The following is a 21,680-nucleotide window of genomic DNA, read 5'->3' on the forward strand; positions in this document are numbered from 1 at the left end:
GTTTATTTATTAAGAATATTTCCATTATACAGAATTATTGCACAATATTTAAATTAGGACATGTAATTTACCGTGCACTCTTCGCCTGATCAAAATTGACCGACTGTCAGTGAGTGGGTACGCTGCGAGCTGTCAGACAACAAGCAGGGAAGGCGGACGACAATATTTCATTCTCATCAGTGATCCGTTTGCAATCGCCAACATGTTCGAAGAGGCGAGCGAAGTGTTCGATAACATGTTTAAATCTTCATTTCCCCTCACCTTCATTGTATTTATCCCAGCGGTGCTCATCCTGGTGTCACCGCTCCATGCCGAAGCCGCACATGAGTTCACGGTGTATCGCATGCAGCAATATGACCTGCAGGGACAACCCTACGGTAAGTCCCGCAATTCCTTTGACGACCAGTTACCCTCTTGAAATGTCCTATTTTTTGGACACGAAAACCACAACGATCTGAAGCTAATCATAACCTTCAGTTGAGGTTCGTTCTCGTATCAATGTTGCTTAGAAATCACGGCATGGAGTGGGTTTGCATGAATTAGCTTGTGGCTAATGTAGCTCGCAATGCTACTAGGCTAGTTGGTAGCAAGTTTTTAAAAAAATGAATGTCGTTGAATGACTTTATTGAACAGAATTTTTCTCATCAAGACAACAGACGAATGTTCTTCATTATGTAAACCGAAGGCACGTCAGCTTTTCACTTAATTGAGGGTTCCAATCTTGGCTGGCTTTCCTGTGTGGAGTTTGCATGATTTCATCTCTGCTTTCATGTGGATCAAGCCCTAGACACGCCCTATGGAAGGTGGAGGGATGAGAATTTGAAAGTGATCCACATTTAGATCAGCTGAATTTGCACAGGAGGTGCAGTTGTAAATTCTTGGGAGCAAGCCAGAACCTGAAAACAAAGCACACAAGCATGAGAGAAAGTGCTGAGATTTGAACCCTGACCCTCAGAATTGTGAAGCAGACGTGTTAACCATTAGTCCATCGCGGTGGTGCGTTTTTGAACAGTAACAACTAAACGTGTCTGTGGCATTCCTCAGGTACCAGAAACGCCATCCTGAACACCGAAGCTCGTACTGTGGAGGCGGAGGTGTTAAGTCGTCGCTGTGTCATCATGCGGCTAGCAGATTTCTCCTATGACAAGTATCAAAAAGCCTTGCGCCAGTCTGCTGGGGCCGTGGTCATCATCCTGCCACAAAACATGTCCACCATGCCCCAGGACATAGTGCAGGTACTCACTTCTACAATTTTTTTAGCAGATTGCTAAATTGACACATTTGTGAACCACCTCTCCATTTTTAGAAACGTTGCATTAGTTGTGACTAATTAAGATTCCACGTAGTGTTTTCATTTGTCTCTTCACGAATGTAACATTTGCTAGTTATATCGTTTGGGGGGAAAAGGGTTTTGCTGAATTATGTGCATTTTTTTTGTTTTCGTAGCAATTCATGGAGCTGGAGCCGGAGATGTTGTCCACAGAGACTATCGTCCCCGTCTACTTTGCCATGGAGGATGACGAGCTCCTGTCCATTTACACTCAAACCCTGACCTCCTCCTCCTCCCAGGGAGCCTTGTCTGCAGCTGAAGGTAAAAAGACTCACAGTTGATGTTTTTCCATTCTGCATTGCCCTTGAACATAAAAACCACACCACAGTCAATTCAATACGTCAAGCTGTCCTTGTCATTCCGTAGTATTGGTGCATACGGCCACTGCCAATGGCTTCCAAATGGTCACCAGTGGTGCTCAGAGCAAAGCCATGAGTGACTGGGCCATCACCAGTCTGGAGGTGAGTGACTGATTTCACACGAGTCCGCTCACCAGTTAATAAGATGCTTTTTCATTTTTCAGGGACGCCTGACTGGTGTCGGAGGAGAGGACCTACCTACAATCGTGTTGGTGGCTCATTACGACTCCTTTGGAGTTGCTCCGGTATGGCCGCCATTTTTTTTTTAAACATTTGTATAAACCCTGTATTATTGTAATAATGTTTGTATTGCGCGTCCAGTGGCTGTCATATGGCGCCGACTCAAACGGAAGCGGGGTGTCCATGTTACTGGAGCTGGCCCGTCTCTTCTCCAAACTTTACACTTACAAGAGGACACATGCAGGGTGAGCACAATGTTCAAAGCAGATGAAATATACTCAAAGGTCATTTTATTAGGCACACCAGCACTGTCAAACATTAGAAAATGTTCATATTTGTTTCATTTTCAGATACAACTTGCTGTTCTTTGTTTCTGGTGGGGGCAAGTTCAACTACCAGGGCACCAAACGCTGGCTCGAAGACAATCTGGACCACACAGGTCCACTCCTCCGTTAACTTTTCTTATTTTCGAATCTTCCCTGGCTTACATCTATTTTTCTCTGTAGACTCAAGTCTTCTCCAGGACAACGTTGCTTTTGTGTTGTGTCTCGATACTCTGGGTAACGGAGACGCTTTGCACCTGCACGTGTCCAAACCTCCCAAAGAGGGAACTCCTCAGTATGCTCTGCTCAGGGAGCTGGAGATGGTAAGACGTTTCTCACTTGGTCTTCATGAAAAGCGCTAATGCACGTTGACGGTTAGCGAACAAGTGCACAATAAAATACTCCTAAAAAATTTTCCCCACCCGCTTCGACTCCCAGGTGGCGGCCAGCCAGTACCCAGGGATGAAGTTCTCCATGGTCCACAAGAAAATCAACCTGGCCGACGACATGCTGGCGTGGGAGCACGAGCGCTTCGGGATCCGCCGCTTGCCAGCCTTCACGCTCTCGCACCTGCCTTCGCACCGCCTGGCGCAGCGTTCCAGCATCATGGACGTGCGGTCAGTGTCCCCCTCCCCTCACTACGGAGCGGGAGAGCCCCCTGCTGGGTGGGTTCACGACTGCATAAATTCTATGTGAACACAATGTGAAGTTAGCACATTTGCTCACTGCCTCCGTTTTACTTGCCCTTCACAATTGTGGACATTGTCTTACTGTGTGTGTTCCAGGCCACACGTAGACATTGAGAAACTCAGCAGGAACACAAAGGTGGTGGCCGAGGCTCTAGCACGAGTCATTTATAACCTGACTGAAAAGGTGAGACTCCTCTAAATGAGTCATCATTTTATGAGGGAATGTTTTTGTAGCCTGTCAAGTCACTGGTGGGGTTTTTTTATGTCCTCTCAGGGAGCCCCCAGCGACCTGCACATCTTCACTGAACAAATGGTGAGCTGATCGCTACTCCGCATGATAAAAAAGATTTTTTTTGGGGGGGGGTTCTGGATGTATATGACGTGTTCATACATTCCGTCCAGCAGGTACAAGAGGAGCACCTGTCCGCCATGGTGGACTGGCTTACAGCACAGCCACGGGCCGCCCAGCTGGTGGACAAGGACAGCAGCGTGGTGTCCACCTTGGAGTACCACCTGGGACGCTACCTCAAGGACGTGAAGAAACATTACGTCAAAGCAGACAAGCGGTAAACATAACCATGTGATTTCTGTCTTCAATAATATTGATTCTGATCCTTTGTTCTTTCACACACAAAAAGTGATTTTGAATTTAAAAATATATTTGTGTCTTCCAGGGATCCAGAGTTTGTCTTCTATGACCAGCTCAAGCAGACCATGAATGCTTACAGGTGATTGTTTGATACCAAAAAATAAAATAAAGTGTAATAGAAATTATTTAGTTACTCATAAAACTTTTTTGGGATGGTCCTCCCGATTAGGGTCAAGCCTGCCATCTTTGACCTGTTGCTGGCTGTCTGTATCGCTGCCTACCTTGGCGCCATGTATCTTGCCATCCAAGTAAGCTCCATCCATATTGAAATCGGAAATCAGTGAAAGCTAAAAATTCAGGTTAACATTTTTTTTTTCCCCCCCTCCCAACAGAATTTTGGAGTTTTATACAGCATGGCGCGAAGAGTCACCCAACCCAAAGTGAAGGCCCACTAAAGCCAGCCGAGACAACCTTCCAACACCGTTTCTTGTTTTTGACACTCTTCTCAGGGTGCTTTTCAAAGCCACCCCAGTCATTCCCATTATCCTCTGCCATACAGCTATGTGGTCACTTCCTGTGCTCGCTGCCAACTTGGAATTTGCATGCAGACAGAAGTAGTTTCATCCCCCCCCCCCCCCACACACACACACACATCCACGCTCGTCTTCACCAATGCACTGATGTCACTGGCAGCTGGAGGGACGCAAATCTGTTTTACTGTAAAAAATTTTTTTTTTGCTATTGTTCAGAACCTCTTTGAAATAACAAACAATCTTTTTAAGTGAAACAACTTTGAATAGGTTGGATGTTTTTAATTTATCCACCTCGTAACAACTACGTGGGCCACATGGTTGGCTTACGAGCCAGTAACGAGAAAAAAATGTTAATGATTGAAAAGTACCAGAAAGTCCCGACTAATTACTCGGCACTAACTAAATCATTCACTTTTGAGTCCAAACAACCCATGTATTAAAAACAGAAGCCCAACTGAAGTATTGTTAACCAATCAAGTTAATGTGTAGTAGTATGTAGGTAACCTTTAATGTTACATCAAGATGTTCACTCTACTTTGTCCCACTTTCAAAGAAAAAGTAAGATATAGTAGAGCTTAGTCAAAATGGAACCCTGAAAAGTGATTCTAATCACGTGTGTGTGCATGTAGTGTGTCGTGTTCTGACCTTCCCAATGTCCTGTGTTTGAACGCAGCAAAAGGTAAAAGCCTCAAGTCCATTTTCTTGTCTAATCACAACTTTGTGTGTAAAAGTACATCTGCAACTTGATAAATTACTTTTTTTTTTTTGGTTATCTCTGTGTTGCCATGACCTTTTGCTGATTACGGCTAACTTCTAAGTTCACAACTGGAAAGTGGGCACAAGCACACAAAGTGGGAGGCTAGGGTGTTAGTCTTAAATGCACCGCTGACTGCTGAAAAGCAAAATCTTGTGAGATATATTTTTTTTTGTTTAAAACTGTGACCTACAAGTGATTTTTTGTTTGTTTCTGCATGACTTGTTCTTTCACAAATCAAAAGCCCCACTTTCATGACAATTAATTTATTGAACATTGGTGGAACTTGAATAATGATCTTTGCAAAAAAGGAAAAAAGTGATTAAAAAAATAAATGATGAAATAACGTGTTGTTGTTTTTTTAACTGACTAAACCAAAAGAAATCGAGATGAAAAGGTACATAGGGATATTAATATTAAGCGTTTTAGATTATATTCAAAATTTAGGCTTTAAAGCCTGAATTGAGTATTCAAATGAAGGTCTACACTTTAATTACCATTGGTCATTGATCATCTTTGCAAAATAAATGACAAAATAAATCTTTTTTTTTTTCTTACTTGACACCTTTTTATTTTAAATTAGAATTCTCTATAAAAGAGGAAGTGGTTGCATTGCGGGCAATTAAGTTTTCCATGGTCTGTGTATCAGTCATCCAAAAATGAATGATTAAAATACAATGTTTCATCCCAACGTCATAAAAGGCTCTTAAAAATACCCCAATTCACCCTTCCTTTTTCGACTATTGATCTAACTAAAAAACATTAAAAATGCTAATAAATTACAGTGCAATTATGTTTTTTTTTTTTAGTAAAACAACAAAGACCTTGCATGGCTTTCAGCCTGACATGCAACCTTCCCATTTCTGATTAGTCATTACAAGTGGACATTTTGGCACAATCAAAGCTTTGATTTCAATCAGTTGGAGTCAAACAAAAGAGAAAAATCACCGCTGCTGGGTACCCATCGCATTATTCGCCTTTTCCTTCCCGTCAACCATTTTCTGTGCCGCGTATCTCGACTTAGTGACACACTATTAAAGTGGATAATAAACATGAAGTGTTTTGAACTCTCACAACCACTTTCACTTGATTGAATGTTATCTACTGTATAGGAACAAAAATAATAATCAAAAGAAAAATTCCTGTAATCAATTATTTCAAGTAGTTGTGTCACTTACTGGGCTAATTCCTTCAAGGAGTTGTTAAACTGTTTTACTAGTTGAATTAATTACATGCACAAAAAAAAAAACAACCCAAAAATATGTATAAGCTAATACTGCCACAAGATGCCTCACATATTTCTAACACAGCAGCCTGAGAAGCTGACATGTCAGTTACAGAATATGACACAGTAGTGTCAACTAGAAAAAAGGATGAGGTGACATGGTGGTTGTATCTAGACAGTGGATTCAAGTGAACACAAAAAAAAAAACAAGTCAGCTTTCTCTGGTTCCTCTTGCATCTGATTACATCAGACTGTCCAAAAAAAAGACAGGAAAGAATAATACAATACAATAAAAATAATAGAATAAGAACAGTGTGCTCAGAGGGGAAAAAGAGAGAGAAATTAAACAGCAGCAGTTCGAATACACCCTCCAAAAAAAAAATACTAAAACACTGACGTACACTACTCACCCAAAATTTGGGAGATATTTGGCTTGCAGGTCAAATTTGGGATTGAACTTAAAATGCACGAGAACCTCGATAGCTTTTCTCTAGGTGGACATTTGGATAGTTTAAGATTGAAATAAAATTCACATTTAAGATTTCTATTCCATGTGAAATTTCACCTGGAGGCCGAATATCCCCCAAACGTTTTGAGTAGCGTACGAGGGAATGATGGAGACAAGGTAAGATGACAACAAAGTGTGCGCCCCGTTCCAGCACCACAAACATGCTGAGTTTTCAAAACAAGAGCCCAAAGTTGATCGACAAGGTCGGAGGTACCGAGGCACCTTTTTTTTTTTTTCCTTCCTACTCTGTATTGTGTGCAAATCGCATGCATCCACAGGAGCGTTCACTCCTTTCCAAAGAGAAAAATAATAATCAGATTACATAGCGAGAAGATCCCCGCGTTAGTTATAAAAACAAATCCATTGCATGTTCCCAAAAATCATTCCAATGTCATGCGTTCCTGAATACGTGTGCATACTTAGTTTTGTTTTCTTAAATAATATCGATTCGGAGTTTCACTTCGTCTGTGGGTCCTTTCTCACACACAAAAACAAAAATAATTCAACGATTTAAAAACCCAAGTCAATCACTTCCAGCTAGTTGCCGTCATTAAAGCAGCAGTCAGCTTGTTGGCCTTCATATCAGTGCAACACACACACACACACACATTGATGGAGAGAGAGAGAGAGACGGGAGGGTTAACAAGTTAAATTGAGGTGAAGTGTTGTAAAAAGAACAAGCTGCATCCATCCACTCGCTCGCCGTTCATTCACCACTCTCACACACGACTAATGTTGCTAATGGAGGCAGGAGGCTACGGCGGGCGGACCTGTGTGATGAGAGTGAAATCAATAAGCGAGGAATTGGATGAGGGGAAGGGGATACATGTGACACCTCACACCTTCTACAGTCTGTTTCCTCACTGCTTCAACGAGATAACATTCACAGTGCTTGAATAAAAACAACATGGAAAATACTTGAAAATGTTTTGTGTGTGCATGTGTATTAGGAGGCGGTGGTGTTCCTCCTTCCTGGTGGGGGCGCCGCAGCTCTGTTCATAAATGCTTCTCCTTGGTGATGCCGTTCTGTACGTGCTTCCTGTAGGCATAGATTAGAGGAACAGATGATATCGGAGATTCAAGGCCATCCAGATGAAAGGGGAAGTCGACTTCATAATTTTGATGATCAAATTATCTAAACGGGGTAGTGTGAAACGTGGCCGAGATGCTAAGAGCAGTGACAAATTAGGTAAGTTAAGTGTCACTGTACAGATTTAACTTCTTTGGGGAAAAAAAAAAAAAACACCACCATTGTACTGCAATAACAGCTCACAATAATTTTTCTTTTGAGTGCAAAAGTCAAAGGTAGAAGATAATGGAGTCAAAGTATGATATATATTCAGATAACAGAATATACGCGCACATTTTTTTTTTTCCAGTTTAAAGCTCACCAAGTTATCATGTACAGATTGTATGACACTGCACACATGCATCTTTATGATGCCACAATTGATCACTTTTGTGGTCAAGGTCCACATTTGACTTTGAGCAGATAATCCTGGACACACATGTGTAACATATGTCGAATACCTTTTGTCGTCATTCATAATTCATCCAAAATACGATACATACAATAGAAGCGCGTGTGTTTTCTAAGTATGGACTCACCCCTCGTCAGAGTTGTGATGTCCAGCATCATCATCGTCGTGATCACCGCTGTGATTCATTGCCGCCGCTTGAGGCTTTCGGAGCAGGCCCGCTGCTGCATTGCCGCCTTCCTCCTCCTCGTACTCCCGGACGTCATTCACCTCCTTCACCTTCAGCACTTTCACTACGAAGATGACGATGAACTGGTGGTGGGAAAATAAAGAGACTCAAATTATTTCCAAGGGCCACCTGGCATCGGTGAACCTTTTGCTGTACTAGTTGTATTGGAGTGTCTGTTCGAGTGGCATTGACCAGTCCGGGTGTGAGTGTCTTGGTGTGAGCTGTGGTCGACAACAGCTTCTGAGTGAGTGTGCTCATTGTGTTCATGTGCTGCTATAAAGTGCCTTGGGAATTGTGAATCATTTTAATACGGACACGTGTATGACATGCCGTAAACTAAAAACCCGTGAAAAAAAAATGTAATCATTATAAATCACAGATTTCCATTTAAAGACCGTAGGTGAACTGTATATGCCCTATTTGTGTGTGCTCTTACCAAGAACCAGTAGATGTTCATGAGCAACAGAGCGAGGAGCAGAGTGTTGAAGAAGAAGTAGAATGGAATGTTGGGGACTGACACGCAGGTGGCATACAATACTTTCAAGGGAAACCAGTACAGGCGGAACCAGAACCTGAGGGACAAAGAAGTCTGGAATTAAACAAAAATATGTTCCCCTACAAATTTAGACCAAATTATTCCCTGACGGTATTGTAGGGCAGAGTGTAAAATTATCATACCAACTGTTAGCATATTAGCAATAACTACAATATCCACGATGACATTGTAGGTTGAACCCAAACTTGTTAAGATACCTACCATGTGATGCTGAAGCTGACCGAGCCCATATTGGCGAGCACGTCGTTCAGCAGGAAGTAGCCGCCTCCTCGGGATTTCAAGTAGATGTTGAGCTTGGTGAACTCCAGCTGGATGTCGTTGATGTCATGGAGGAACAACACCAGGATGCCCACATTGTGGTACCTAGCGACATTCACACCATTTTGTGTAACGCGTTTGGATAGTCATAGCAACAAAACACTACCTGAAGGCATAGGAGAAGCAGATAAGCGCCAAGGTGATGATGTGATGCACCACCATGACAGCAGAGTCCTTCCTCCAGGCGTCCATGTAGACGGTGGCATAGATGGAGTGACCGTAGAAGCTGCCCTGGATCAAGTAGGCAATGGCAATGTCGATAGGCACTGGCATTCCACTCTTCCAGTCTGGAGAAATGGAAGAGGTGGCGTCAAAGTCGGATACATCCTGAAGCTAAACTCCATTTTACCGGAAATGGATGTTATGGATACACACTTGTGTGTTTTGGGTCGGTACTGCCGACAGATATTACTGTCACGTAATCTGTGTGCCCCGAGAGAGTGATTTCAATCACACGGGCGTAATAAGAAGGGATTTAGGTAGAATCCCGACAAGCAGCTCTACCCACTGTGAACGCTGCGGCGGCAGTTGTCACACTAGCTCAACATCTGCCGACAACAATGGAGAGGTAATACCATCAGCGTGTTTCAAGTGCGTTGATGTTAAATCTCACGCGTACCAGCATTGGAAATGACGTACATGTGGTACAAATGTTTATGATGACAAAAAAACAAAAAAAAACAATAATAGTTTAATTCAGTCAAATTACTATGAATTAAAATCTGACTGCGGGCCTTTAGTCAGTCTCGTTTGCACACTCAATAGTTCATAAATGAGATCATCAGGTTCTGACAAAATCATGATCACGATTCAAATTTGATGAACTGTGTTGCCATGGGAGAAAGCCATTGAGGTGAGGTCTTGAAATTGAACTGACCTTTGTCTATCAATCCATCTATGGGTGCAGTATCTGTAAATTTCACACAAAGCGCAGTGCAGCCCGGATTTAATCATGTCCAGGCAAAATGGTGTTATTTGTATAAGAAGGCAGCAAAGTGGCAAAAGGCCAGGCTACTTGCTGCTGTTTCATCCACACAAAAACGTCTGCAGCTTCTTATCTCAGCAACCTGTCGGGGGGGCAGACGACCGGCTGGCCGCCCACAGGCCTCTTCTGCCCTGTTTATGCGGCCCACCAAAACTGCTCCCGGGCAAAAAAGATGGAAATAATGATGTTGCCGCTGAGATATGCAAGCTTTTTTTTTTTTTTCATGTTGGTCAAATACTGGAAAACTGTCTTGACTTTGCTACCTCGAGGACTTACGTAAGAGACGGGGGGGGCTCGGTAACATTGCGATTAAATATGCATTCTCTCTGTGCAACTCTAAACTGAATTTGACGCTTCACTAGAAACACCTTCGGAGTCTAAAGAGATCCGATACTAAAGCGCCGAGAACAATCTGTTTCGTCGCTTCAATTTAGGTTCCGATTCGACTGTAGCAATGTAAATACAGAACCCGGTTCTCAAAATACTTCTCGACTTACTGTAGAAGACAGACGGTGGGTTGTCGAAAAAGGGGTAGGAGGTGAAGAAGAGCAGGTAGGTGCTGTAGGACCACGACATGGTGTAGAAGACCAGCTTCCACGCACTCTCCGGCATCTTGGCGGCATCTTTGGGCAGCAAGCTGCACCACTGTGCCAGAGGCTGCAGAGAACATCACGCACCGTTTTAAACATCAACACTGAAGTCATGATTCAATTCAATCTATTGCACATTTGTCCATTTTTAAAGCCACGTATCTTACTGAGAAGCAAAAAAAAATGGAGGAAGTGGAGGCGAGGCCTGCTGACATCCTGATGTAGCGTGATAGAAAGGCACCACCTCCTCGCTGGCGGGGACAGTGACCCGCTTCCCTCTTACTAACATTACAACCTCTCCCCTGTAGATTTTCTTTCCGGAGAACTCCATAACGATGCCCGCGTAGATGACGACATAACATGACAGCATAAGAGTCAGGATGTTTATCGAGTGTTTCAATTCAAAGCCCGTTTTGTGACAAGCCTCTTAAATAATATTCCAGCTGGCTCATGCTTCAGTCCAGTTAGTTGTTAGCAAAGAGTCAACAGGACACGATTCATTCGATAAGGTTCTGATTACACCCGGACAATGACTACATGTAAACCATGCATCCTCTGAAGGTCCCAATCAAGAGGATTCCGTGATTCACGTCACATTCGATTACGAAAGATGAAATAAACGTCTGGGTGTGTTATCAGTTGGCCGATTTCATTTCGAAATCAAACAAAAGATGAAATACTGTACATTTAGCGGTTGCATGACCCCGGAAGTGTGGAGACAAGAAAGGAAGCTGACAGCGACATTCTTTGACTTGTGCGGTTGTGACAAACGTGAATCAAAAAAATTTAAGAAAAAAAAAAAAGCATGCAGAGAGCACGTGACTCATTGGCATGCGTGTATAAGAAGCAAGCGGACGGAAGACTTGAGCACATCTGTCAGCCCCCCTCCTTCACTCTCAGCCCAACTCCAGGGTTCCATCTTCCCTCTCAGTCTGCCCCCCCCCCCTGCCTGCGACATTTATTTATAGAAGCCAGCTGTCAGCATGCCCCCTCAGTCGTGCTCTACATCGCTCGAACCCCCCCCCCCCCAAAACCTCGCTTGCTCTCCGAAGCCGGTGCTGAAACACAAACAAATTGCAAATCTTTTTTTTCTCCCCTCAATATTGCAATTTAATATTAGGTCAAGGGTTTCTTCCCATATTTTAACACAACCAATAAATGTATATCTATGACAATAAATACTATGAACTATATTATTATGTAAAAGATTTTATCAACTTATTTAACACCTTGACCTGGGAGTCTTTTACGCGCTCACTACGACAACACCGCCAAATAAGTGGCATTTATGACAGTGGATGAAGGACACTGAGATAATCCCACTGGACCTGTCAGATAAGTGGCCATGATCGGACCTTTGACCGGTCAACTCTCTCAGGAAGACCCTCATTGGATTTCATGAAACAGTCCTTCTTTAACTCTATCAACCAGGTGAGGGGACTCAACTTAAGTCAGACTTAGGTCAGCAATTTTATGATTTTGAGACTTGCTTGGCTAAAACTTGTGAAAGGACTTGGTATTCATGAGGGCACCTCATGAAGCAAGTTTTAATTATTATTATTATTTTATTTTTTTTAAACAGGAGGAAACGGAAGAGAAAAAATGTGACTTGTGTGAAGGAGACCTAATGACAAGTGGTTCCCTTGGCTCATGCTTCCACTTCTTCCTCATTCTTTGTCATTTCCTTTGGTTCCCTGCTGGCATGCATCTGCTCTAATTACTGAACCTTCTATGTTCTTACAGGAAGTGGAAGTGATGAGAGATGATAAGAGTATGAACGGACTTCATTGGCCTCTTGTATAAGCAGATAAAGTCAACCCATAAGTCAGTTTAACTTATTTTATTCAGATATGATCATCTTAAAACTGCATTTTGGCTAGAAAGATGTTTCCTGTTCTATTTGTTTCCGTTTTGTTTTCTTTGCAGGGTGCAATCAAAGGGTTTGACCTGAATTGGCCCTTGGCTGTCATCACATATCCAAAATTCAAACAAAGATTGGCAAATAAAGTGATGAAAGGGAACTGCATGTATTATGAGGTTGAAACTGCACAGTGAGTTTGGGTTGCTTCACCTTGTGCATGTCACAAGGAGGAGCAATTCTAGTTCATTAATATTATTATTATTATTATTATTATTACGCTTTCTCTTTTGGTATTCATTTCACATTGAATGCAGTGACAGATGGACGTTCTTTGCGGGGAGAAAGGAATTTAACAGAATGGATGGACAGATAATGACTGAAGAAAGAAAAGTTGGCGCCGTTCCTGAGCTGGACCATAAGAATGATGATAGTTCAGCACCATTAACTCTTTCCTCACCTTCCTCTTTAAGGTAAAGGGTAAAGCCTAACAAGAAATTAAACAATAACAAAGGCACATGAATAAAATATGATGGAAAAATCAGTAATTGTGATCTTTTGCTTCTCAATCGCAGCCACTCAGACACACGCTATGCTCTCTGGGTCATTTAAGTTAAATCATCCACATCTTCTATGCTCACTGGAGCCACTAAGTTGCAGCGGTCCGTTGAGCATCTCAAGATGGGCCAGCTGCATTTTTTTTTTTTTATTAGACTAAACAATAAAGAATTGGACCCGCATGATCATGTTGGTGAAAAATGTAGAGGTAAAAAACAGACATGAGGTAATCAAATGTTGAGAGGGTTACATGTGGTTTCGTTTAAATGCACAGCTCGGTTGCTCGAAACGGAGAAATGAACGCTTGTTTGCAGGGATGGGGGAAAAAAAGTAGGATCCTTTGGAAAAATAGGCTCAACAGCGCGGACACGTTTCCATTCCATCAAACAGCAAAGAGCCTCTTCATGCACAAAGTAATGAGGACAACTAAATGAAGCTGGCCTAACCCGGGATCAAACGTGTTGCCTTTCTGCCAAGTCCCATCCTGCCAAGAAAACTCGCATTTCTCAGAGGGGGCCGCTTCAACACTATCAAAATGCTGATTATCAAACACAAGTTTGATTTAAAGACACTTGTGTTGATTTAGTTAAGGAACTTCTGTCACGACACAACCTCTCCCATTAGATATATATTTTTTAAATCACTCAACCTTAATTAAGACACGAGAATGTTTTTAAATTGTGAAAATAAGAAAATCATTCAACAGCGTCCATCTTGTTGAATAGAATCAACACGCCTTATGGGATATCAGACACGGCTGACTCAGCTGCATCACAGGTTAGCGCCAAAATAGAGTGGAAGTGGAACCTAGCTGCTTTTTCTGAATACTGTCAAGTTTTTGTAAACGAGGCTCTTGTATGACTCACTTCCTGAATTAATTTACGCTTGAGTTTCTCAATCCGATGTAATGCCGCAACTTTATGTATAATAGTTTCAACTCTTAAATTTTAAAATGGAACAACTAATTCAATATTGACAATAGAGTTGTGTGTGTGTGTGTTAGGGTGCTAACGTAGTACAATCATGTGCTCTTCATTAATTTTATCACTTAAATATATAATCCCTTAATTGGTATGACAAATGTAGAAAGGAACAAACTGTGGACAATAATGCAATTGAAGCCATCGTTTAAAGCAACACATACAAAGCTTCATTCCCGACTCATTTTTAAACGACTCAGTCTCGCTAGCCTATTAGCGAGACATACGGCTATCGTTCATAATGCAGTGGTCGTGCCACAGATAGCTTGGGGAGAGAAAAGAGGCATTAATGTGTGTCTTCAACAGACAATGGAGTCATTCAAGAACAACAAAGCGCTCTGAAGAACAAACTTTAAAGTGGGTCAAATGTACTGTACATTGTGGCTCGTTTTTTTTTTTAAATGGGGTTAATGAATGTCACAACGGCTAGTGGTTAGCGTGTCCAGCTGTCACAGTTCTAAATTTCATAAAGTCTGCCCATTCTATTATTATGGCATTACTATTGCTATCAAAATGAAAATGTTAGTCAATATTGAATGTTGGCCATGAAACATTTGCCGAGCCTTAGGGAAAGGCCATTCATGTGAGAATCTAAATGGATGGCTGTTAGCGTTCAAGCAGATTGGGTCCATGGCAAGCGCTAATGCTATTAACGCTGCTTAGTAGGGAGGTCACATGACACTACAGTTGTGTGCAAATGTATGTGTGTGTCACGTGTGTGTTTCCAACAACTCCACTTCTATATTAGCTGGACAAGATTTACACAGGCTGATGATTATATACAGTAGCTGTCACATTGCAACTAGTCCGAAGCCTCTCTTACAGAGCAATTATTAAAAAAAAAAATTGCCCTGTCATGCTGCCTTACTTTCACGTTAGTGTGTGAATTAAAAGAAAGGCGCTCCAGAGATGAGTGTGAAAAATCAGAAGCTCCTGTTGAGTGTGCACAATATAATTTCAATGTGATTAAAATAAATAAGCACCGTAATGAACAGTAAACTAATACTTGACCTTCACTGCCTGTTGTTCTTGATTTTTTCCGACGTAGTTTTCAATCAATGTAACTATTTTCTACTATCGTGCGGGATAACACATATTGAATAATGCATGACGTACAGATGGCTATGAAATCAATTAGTGGATTAAAAATTCTGTTGATTGTGTGGATTGTTGATGTATCACATCCTGAAGCGATGGAGACAAAATAGAGTGCATTGCTTGGCTGCAACTAGTAGAAAAAGTTGTTGATTCGGGATAAATAATTTGCTCGCTAAAAATCACACATTTCATGTTTATATTTAATCTAATTTTCTTAAAATAATTATATGTAGCAAAATCCAAAATACCTTCATATTGGCTTGAGTATAAAATACGTTTAACATTTATATTGGAAAAATATAACAAAATAGGTTGCTAATTTCCCCAAAAGGGGAAATCCTTGACCCTTGACCTTTTGGACAATTTTCCTACTAACAATAAATGCTAAAAATGTAGCTATAACATGAATGGAAAACAGACAAATGACTTTTTGAGTGTTCAATCTAAAAAGCCATCAAAATATACATGTAAATCTGTCAAATAAATCAAGATACACGGAGCCATAGCATTGCGCAAACAGAATAAAGTTGGAATTCCACTGACTGCTGCAGTAATGGAGTGGCCTGATTGCAAACTTGTAATGCGTAGGGTTAAATAAGGGCAACAGAAGGGGAAAATCAGTTAGTGGCTGGCCACAGGAACTCTGAGATGGCCAAGGCCGCATGGCGCATTCCAGCTGCCCAAAAGAGTGCGGGACCATTACAGTCAGCAAACAATGGTGATTCATGAGACTGCATTGTGGAGGGGGGGGAAGAAATATGGCTGCTTTGTGATTCACCACGTTGGAAAACCTGCAGTCACTCCTCCTCGAGTCTTTCTTTTATTCAGACACCTGCTTGCTGAATTGGATTCGTGAAACTACCGAGGCAGATTTCAAAATGCCTGTTGTACAATATGTAGTCCACACAAAACATGGTCATCGGTGTTTCTAGCCATCTGCTAAAATATTTTTTTTCCCCCCCCTCTTCATCAACGAGGCAACACTCTGGCACTTGAGCCAGCAAGCTCGTCGCTTGCTCACTGTTTGCTGTTAAGTGCTGAGTAGGTGGTGCTCGCTCGGTAAGTGGGCCGTAAGAGCTGTTTGTTGTTTGTTGATGTGCATCGTGTGCAAGCTAGAGTGACAACGCGGGTACGGGAATTTTAAAACAGCTTTCGGGAAGAATCTACAGTTGGCAAAAGTGGAACAATTAATCTTATGACTAGCCTGGCCTAAATTAGCCTAATCTATGAAACCAAAACGTCTGTATAATAAATTTGTTATTGTTTGTGTTTATTTTAAAAATAAAATCACATATTAAATCACAATATTTAGGAGGGGAGTAGATCACAATTTGATTATTTTTCTATATTGTTCAGCCCTAGTCCAAAATCAGATGGGATAGGCTCCAAGTCACTTTCAACGCTAATGAAGACAAGCACTACAGAAAATGAAAGGATGGAAGATACGCTGAAGCACCCTAAAAAAAAACCAAAAAAAACTGCTGTTGCATTCACAAGAAAACATTTTTATAATTGGACTTCCAAATCAAATTTAGCTATTTTATTTCTATCATTTGAACGACATCGCCTTTGCCCTCAGTGGTTTCAATCAATTGATGGGAAGTCGATACCCAACACATTTATAGAAGATCCTATATGGATACGATTCAAAGAGAGGAGATGAAGTCGACACCCAGCGGTGGATATATTGTCGGACAAGGATCGCATGTCACGTGCTGTTTAGGTTGATGGAATTAAATGACGGTATCACTGGCAATACATGCAACTAACAATAGCTGAACTTCATTCAAGGCTCGGAATTCCAAGACGTCCACCTGAGTGAGCACTTTTGGCCCAACGGACAAGCACTTTCCCTGACCGCAATTCAAGTGTCGGATTTCTCCTTGCGCCTCTAATGCAATATCAATGAGAGGGACGAGGAAGGTGGATCGTGTATCTTGCGGTGGAGGAAACTTGCTCAACCTGAGGCCGCTTTCACTTTGAGGTCCGGGGAGGCATGTTCGTTGCTCTTGGGGCTCTGCTCGAGGAAGATAAGCGCTGCGACGCTGGCAAAGCGCACTGCAGATTTTTGCAGTTCGGTGTACAACGACACGTGTGCGAGTCTCGGCTGATGTTTATGAGAGCGGTTATTAACTGCCGTACTGCTGCTGCTGATAGATTTTGCGCCACGCTCGCCACTACTTGCGTTAAGAATGTGCTTAGCCTGCCCCATGATGAAAGTTGCATGGTGCTCGAGTGAATTCTTGGACCACCAACATATGGGCTGGCAGGAGTATGCACGCTATTGTGTTCATGATTGGTCCTTTTCTGCTGACTCAGCCAGCGGGCCTTACTTCTGGCCTCTGTTCCTTCCGCTCTCTACTCTCTCTTCCCTCTTCTAGCCGTGCTTCCGTGTGAACAAACATCCTCTCTCGATGCTTTCATTCACAGGGGAATAGGAAATACAGTGGAAATCAGTGGTTGCAAAAGTCTACACACCACTGTCCAACTGCCAGGTTTTTATGGTATAAGAAAAAACAAAACAAGACCAATCATTTTATATATTTTTTTTCAAACTATTAACAACATATATTGGGAGATCTAGTAACAATCACATATCGTAGTACATCAAACTATCAGTATGCAATTCGAACCCAGTGACACCAGCTCAAAAGTGGCTTACCGGCTTACTGTTTGCTTAGTTTAGACTCTAGAACAACAAACCATCTGTAAAAGTCAAACCCTAGGCGCTGTCCATATTTGGGTTTGAGGGAGTGTGCTTACAGTAATACTGAATCATTTATAGATTGACATCTATATTTGATTGGGTAGTGGAAGCCAATTTGCCTCTAGGGTGCAACTGGTACCCCACTGGGCTTGTGTCTTTGGGATGCAACTTAGTGAGGCTAGCAGACCAACCATGCCCACATTTTCATGTGTACACAGAAAATAGGTCAATTAAGGGTCATTAGTTTGAATTAGTTGGTTTGTCCCGCTTCGGTTCCTTTTCACATGACAAAAGAAAAACTGAAGCGAACCCTTATGCATGACAGCAAACCACGTGAGATTGCTTTATCTTATTGGTCAGCCGCAGGTGCAGTGTACAGATAAGTGAGTTAAACAACATGAAGAACATTATTGATCCAATTGATCCCAAATGAAGTGCACTACTTGGATGCAACATCTCAGGATTTCATGCAAAATAATAATGATGTCGTCTTACAATGCATAGATCCATATTCACAAAGACCTTTTAACAATTCATCAATTGATTCAGTCTCACAGCCATTTCATAATAGAAACACGAGAGTGCCACAATTGTTCTGTCACTCTTCGAGATCCCATTACTGAAATCTTTATAACGGCAACGGCACATTTAATATTGCCCAGTTAATTGATTACCAATTTTGCCCACTGACATAAACACTTAATTCTGGCGGGCTCAACTATATCCCTAGAATCACAGCTCATGGAGATTCTGTACTTATATAATTGAATCATTATTGACATGTTAATAAAAGTGACTTAATATGGTTTCAATCAAACAATTTCTTCAGCCCAGCGTCAATTTAAGTGCGGTTGGATTCATCTGACAATCCACCACAGACTTCCAGAACCTCACAGCAATACTTTAGCTGCATTAGCCTCGAGCGCACAAACTAACACACAGCCAATCTTGCATATTAGGCATGGCCGACATAATCAAACGCACAATGACTCATTTCTACAAACATAGTTCTGCATCCTTTATGGAAGCACATAAAATGTAAAACAGGCCTTAGTCACGGCTTACTTTGGTCACATCTGGAGTTTTGCATGAAGCCCCGAGCTAGAGGTTTTGCATCATCCATAGCATCTAACACAAATGCAATAGACCAGAGGCCACAATGAGATGGGTAAAAGCAACAGGATGGAGCCACAAAAAGGGGGGGGGGGGGGGGGGGGGGGGGGGGCAAGAGAAGCAGCCGTAGAGCCTTTTTACCTAAGTGCACCTGACCTCAACAAGGGCGCCAACTCTATGGCAAAAAAAGAAAAAAACACACCGCTTAAAAGCAGTCAGTGAGTGAAATTGTGAAATCGAGAATGTTTTTAAGTGTGATGCATCATTTCTGCTTAGTGATAATCCATTTTCATGGTTTTACAGATAATCCATTTTAAAACTTTTTTGTGTGTGCCGTGTGGCGGTTGTGTTAGCCGAAAATAGACATTGACTGATAATGCTAACTTTATTTATCTATGGAGTACTTAAAAAAACAACCACAGCTGTAAAATAGTGTTGCAAGTGCAATAAATAAGATAAATCTTCTACATGTGAAATCTAGAGATGGGCCAGCTAGCCTTAACACTATTGGAAGCATTGACCTACATTTCACTGGCTTATCTGGAGACCCCAAAAATGGCAAGTTTCTTTTCAGCTATTAACATTACTATTATTTTCAACACTTTAGGTCAATCATTTGTAAAAATAACATCCACGTATGTGGACTGACCTATAGACCGACCAATCGAAAAATACTGTTAGCACTGGGATTCTTGTTTAAAAACATTCCAATTATTCTCAAAAATGATGCAGAACAGAAATGTGCACCCCAATGCAAAGATGGACAAAGTATATTATATGATCATCTTAATGTTAAGGGTGATAACATCTAACATCAACGGACACAATCACACCGGGTCAGAGAATCCATAATTTACAAGTGGGAGGATTAATTTGAACAGAAGCAGATAAACCAAACCTTTGCTTCTAACCATATGGCCAATACACTCAGTGGACACTTTATTAGGTACACCAACACAATCCGTTCATCCAGTTCCTAGTGGGTTTTTTTTCATGAGGGTGATTGTGGGTGAGCTGAAGCCTTTCCTAGCTGATCTGGCAATAGATGCTTAGGGTGAATATGAATAAAAACATGCACACCAAAAGACTCTACAATATGATTGCATTTGCTAGGCCTGCTTTTGGGGTTTGTTGTGCCTACTTCCTATCGTCATTTTGTGACTGACTGTGAGACACATCCATTTATATTATTTCCAGCCAACACTTGCTCTCCTCTCTGGCTCACACCTGTTGTGTCTTTCTTGCCTATGGGGAGCAATTAATATCTCAATTATGGATGCTACGGAATGGGTAAGTGTGTGTGTGGGGGGTGGAGGTCGTGCATGTGTCTCACCTACCTTGAACAGACATTCTGTCAGCCCTCGCCTGATTTGCGTCCACAAAAAGGCGCAAAAGAAGAATAGAGCGATCTCGGTCCAGGTGATGTAAGCGTGATCAAGGAGAGTCCGTGTTGTGAGCTCCAGCCCACACTGGCTACAGTCTCTCCACGATTTCAGCATGACGTGAGAGGCTCGGCTGACGAGCTCCAAGTATCCCGGCATGGGCTCGACATCCCCGGTCTGAGCGCCCATTGTAGCGCGGCGCGAACGGTAGCAAAAATACAAAAATAAAAAGCACTGGGAAAGGGGGGTGGGGGGGTATTCCAAATGAGGGATGAAGAGATCCCTCTCGAGTCCGGGCCGTGTGGCTAATCCACTAACAAGCTTGCTAGCTGTCTTAAAAAAAAAAGAAAAAAAAAGAAAAGCTTGATCTGACACCCCGCGGTCTCGGTCGGGTCGCCTTATTCTTTGTTGTCCATATTTGACAGCATGTGCCCGCTCATGATTTGTTAACGGGTCTCCGCAAAAACACAAGCGACAATCATTGTAAAAATGTAACCACGTAAAAGGCAGTTAACGGGAGCCATGGAGAACAGCATGCATGTTTCCTCTCACCATCACCATCGTCATCATCATTCCGCTGCGCACGCGGCCAATTCACCGGCAAAAGCGCGGCGTGTCGCTGGTTAGCTGTCGAGCTAACTTCAAATGACTCCACAGTAGACAGACGGGCATTGGAAGTAGGTTCCGAGCCGGCTCAGTCACTATAACAAAAAGCTCCCGATCGCCAAATCAATTTCAAGTGAGCTTCATAAAGCGTAGCGGCGTGGCCGAGACAACACGCGACTATTGTGACATTAAAGCAACTACGTCACGTCTCAACCCTTGACCGTTATTCCGCTTAGGTATAAAAACGGATCTTTTCAATTTAAAAGACAAAAACCCACACAAGAGCGACAAATAAATAGAAGAACCCCAGCTTAACCGTCGATGGTCGACCTTAAAATGTGAAGCATCTCCACGGTTGATGTACGACGCTTGAAGGACGACAGCCACGTTTATGCAAAAAAAAGGAGGTAATAAAAAAAAAAAAAAAACTCAGGGTGGAGGCAGAGGCTCGTGACGTAGACCTTTTATCTACATGCTGTGAAAACACAGCACCATGTTTAAAAGGATAAATCCGGCATCACGTCCTCGTATAGAATGAAAGCTTTCACCCGCCCCTCTCCCATAAAAAAAAAAAAACATCCGTTGAACACACGTGTTGACCTTTTATTAACGCTACCATGGAATGTTACGACAAAGTGACTTTAATCACGAATGTTTTCCCGCAAGTGCATAAAATGTACGCATAGAGATCTAAAGATGCTGTGGATTGAACAATGCTTATTGATTATTGTG

At 42.1% G+C, this 21,680-nt stretch overlaps 2 protein-coding genes across 5 annotated transcripts; one reads left to right on the forward strand and one right to left on the reverse strand.

Annotated features, from left to right (window-relative positions):
- Positions 1-109: 109 nt before the first annotated feature.
- Positions 110-5,103, forward strand: ncln (nicalin). 4 transcript variants are annotated; one of them, XM_085927694.1, is made up of 15 exons: positions 110-377; positions 1,045-1,235; positions 1,447-1,591; positions 1,697-1,791; positions 1,854-1,934; positions 2,011-2,114; positions 2,220-2,308; positions 2,376-2,515; positions 2,631-2,857; positions 2,978-3,065; positions 3,156-3,194; positions 3,284-3,447; positions 3,556-3,609; positions 3,700-3,778; positions 3,863-5,103. In XM_085927694.1, exons 1-15 carry the CDS (start codon positions 203-205, stop codon positions 3,923-3,925), a joined length of 1,734 nt encoding a protein of 577 aa, XP_085783820.1. In that variant the 5' UTR covers positions 110-202; the 3' UTR covers positions 3,926-5,103. The 4 variants fall into 4 exon arrangements, with proteins under 4 accessions (XP_085783820.1, XP_085783821.1, XP_085783822.1 ...); XM_085927695.1 differs by having other exon boundaries at positions 3,287-3,447; XM_085927696.1 differs by having other exon boundaries at positions 2,631-2,809.
- On the reverse strand, positions 4,336-21,447 carry cers1 (ceramide synthase 1). Its single transcript, XM_085927698.1, has 7 exons — positions 20,298-21,447; positions 10,554-10,713; positions 9,178-9,358; positions 8,955-9,116; positions 8,634-8,769; positions 8,099-8,280; positions 4,336-7,529 (listed from the first exon to the last, which is right to left on the reverse strand). The coding sequence occupies exons 1-7, from the start codon at positions 20,529-20,531 to the stop codon at positions 7,487-7,489; spliced, it is 1,098 nt and encodes a 365-aa protein (XP_085783824.1). The 5' UTR covers positions 20,532-21,447; the 3' UTR covers positions 4,336-7,486.
- Positions 21,448-21,680: the final 233 nt, after the last annotated feature.

Source organism: Syngnathus leptorhynchus, chromosome 13 (assembly GCF_054491065.1).
Source record: "Syngnathus leptorhynchus isolate UIUO chromosome 13, UIUO_Slep, whole genome shotgun sequence".
Taxonomy (NCBI): Eukaryota; Metazoa; Chordata; class Actinopteri; order Syngnathiformes; family Syngnathidae; genus Syngnathus; species Syngnathus leptorhynchus.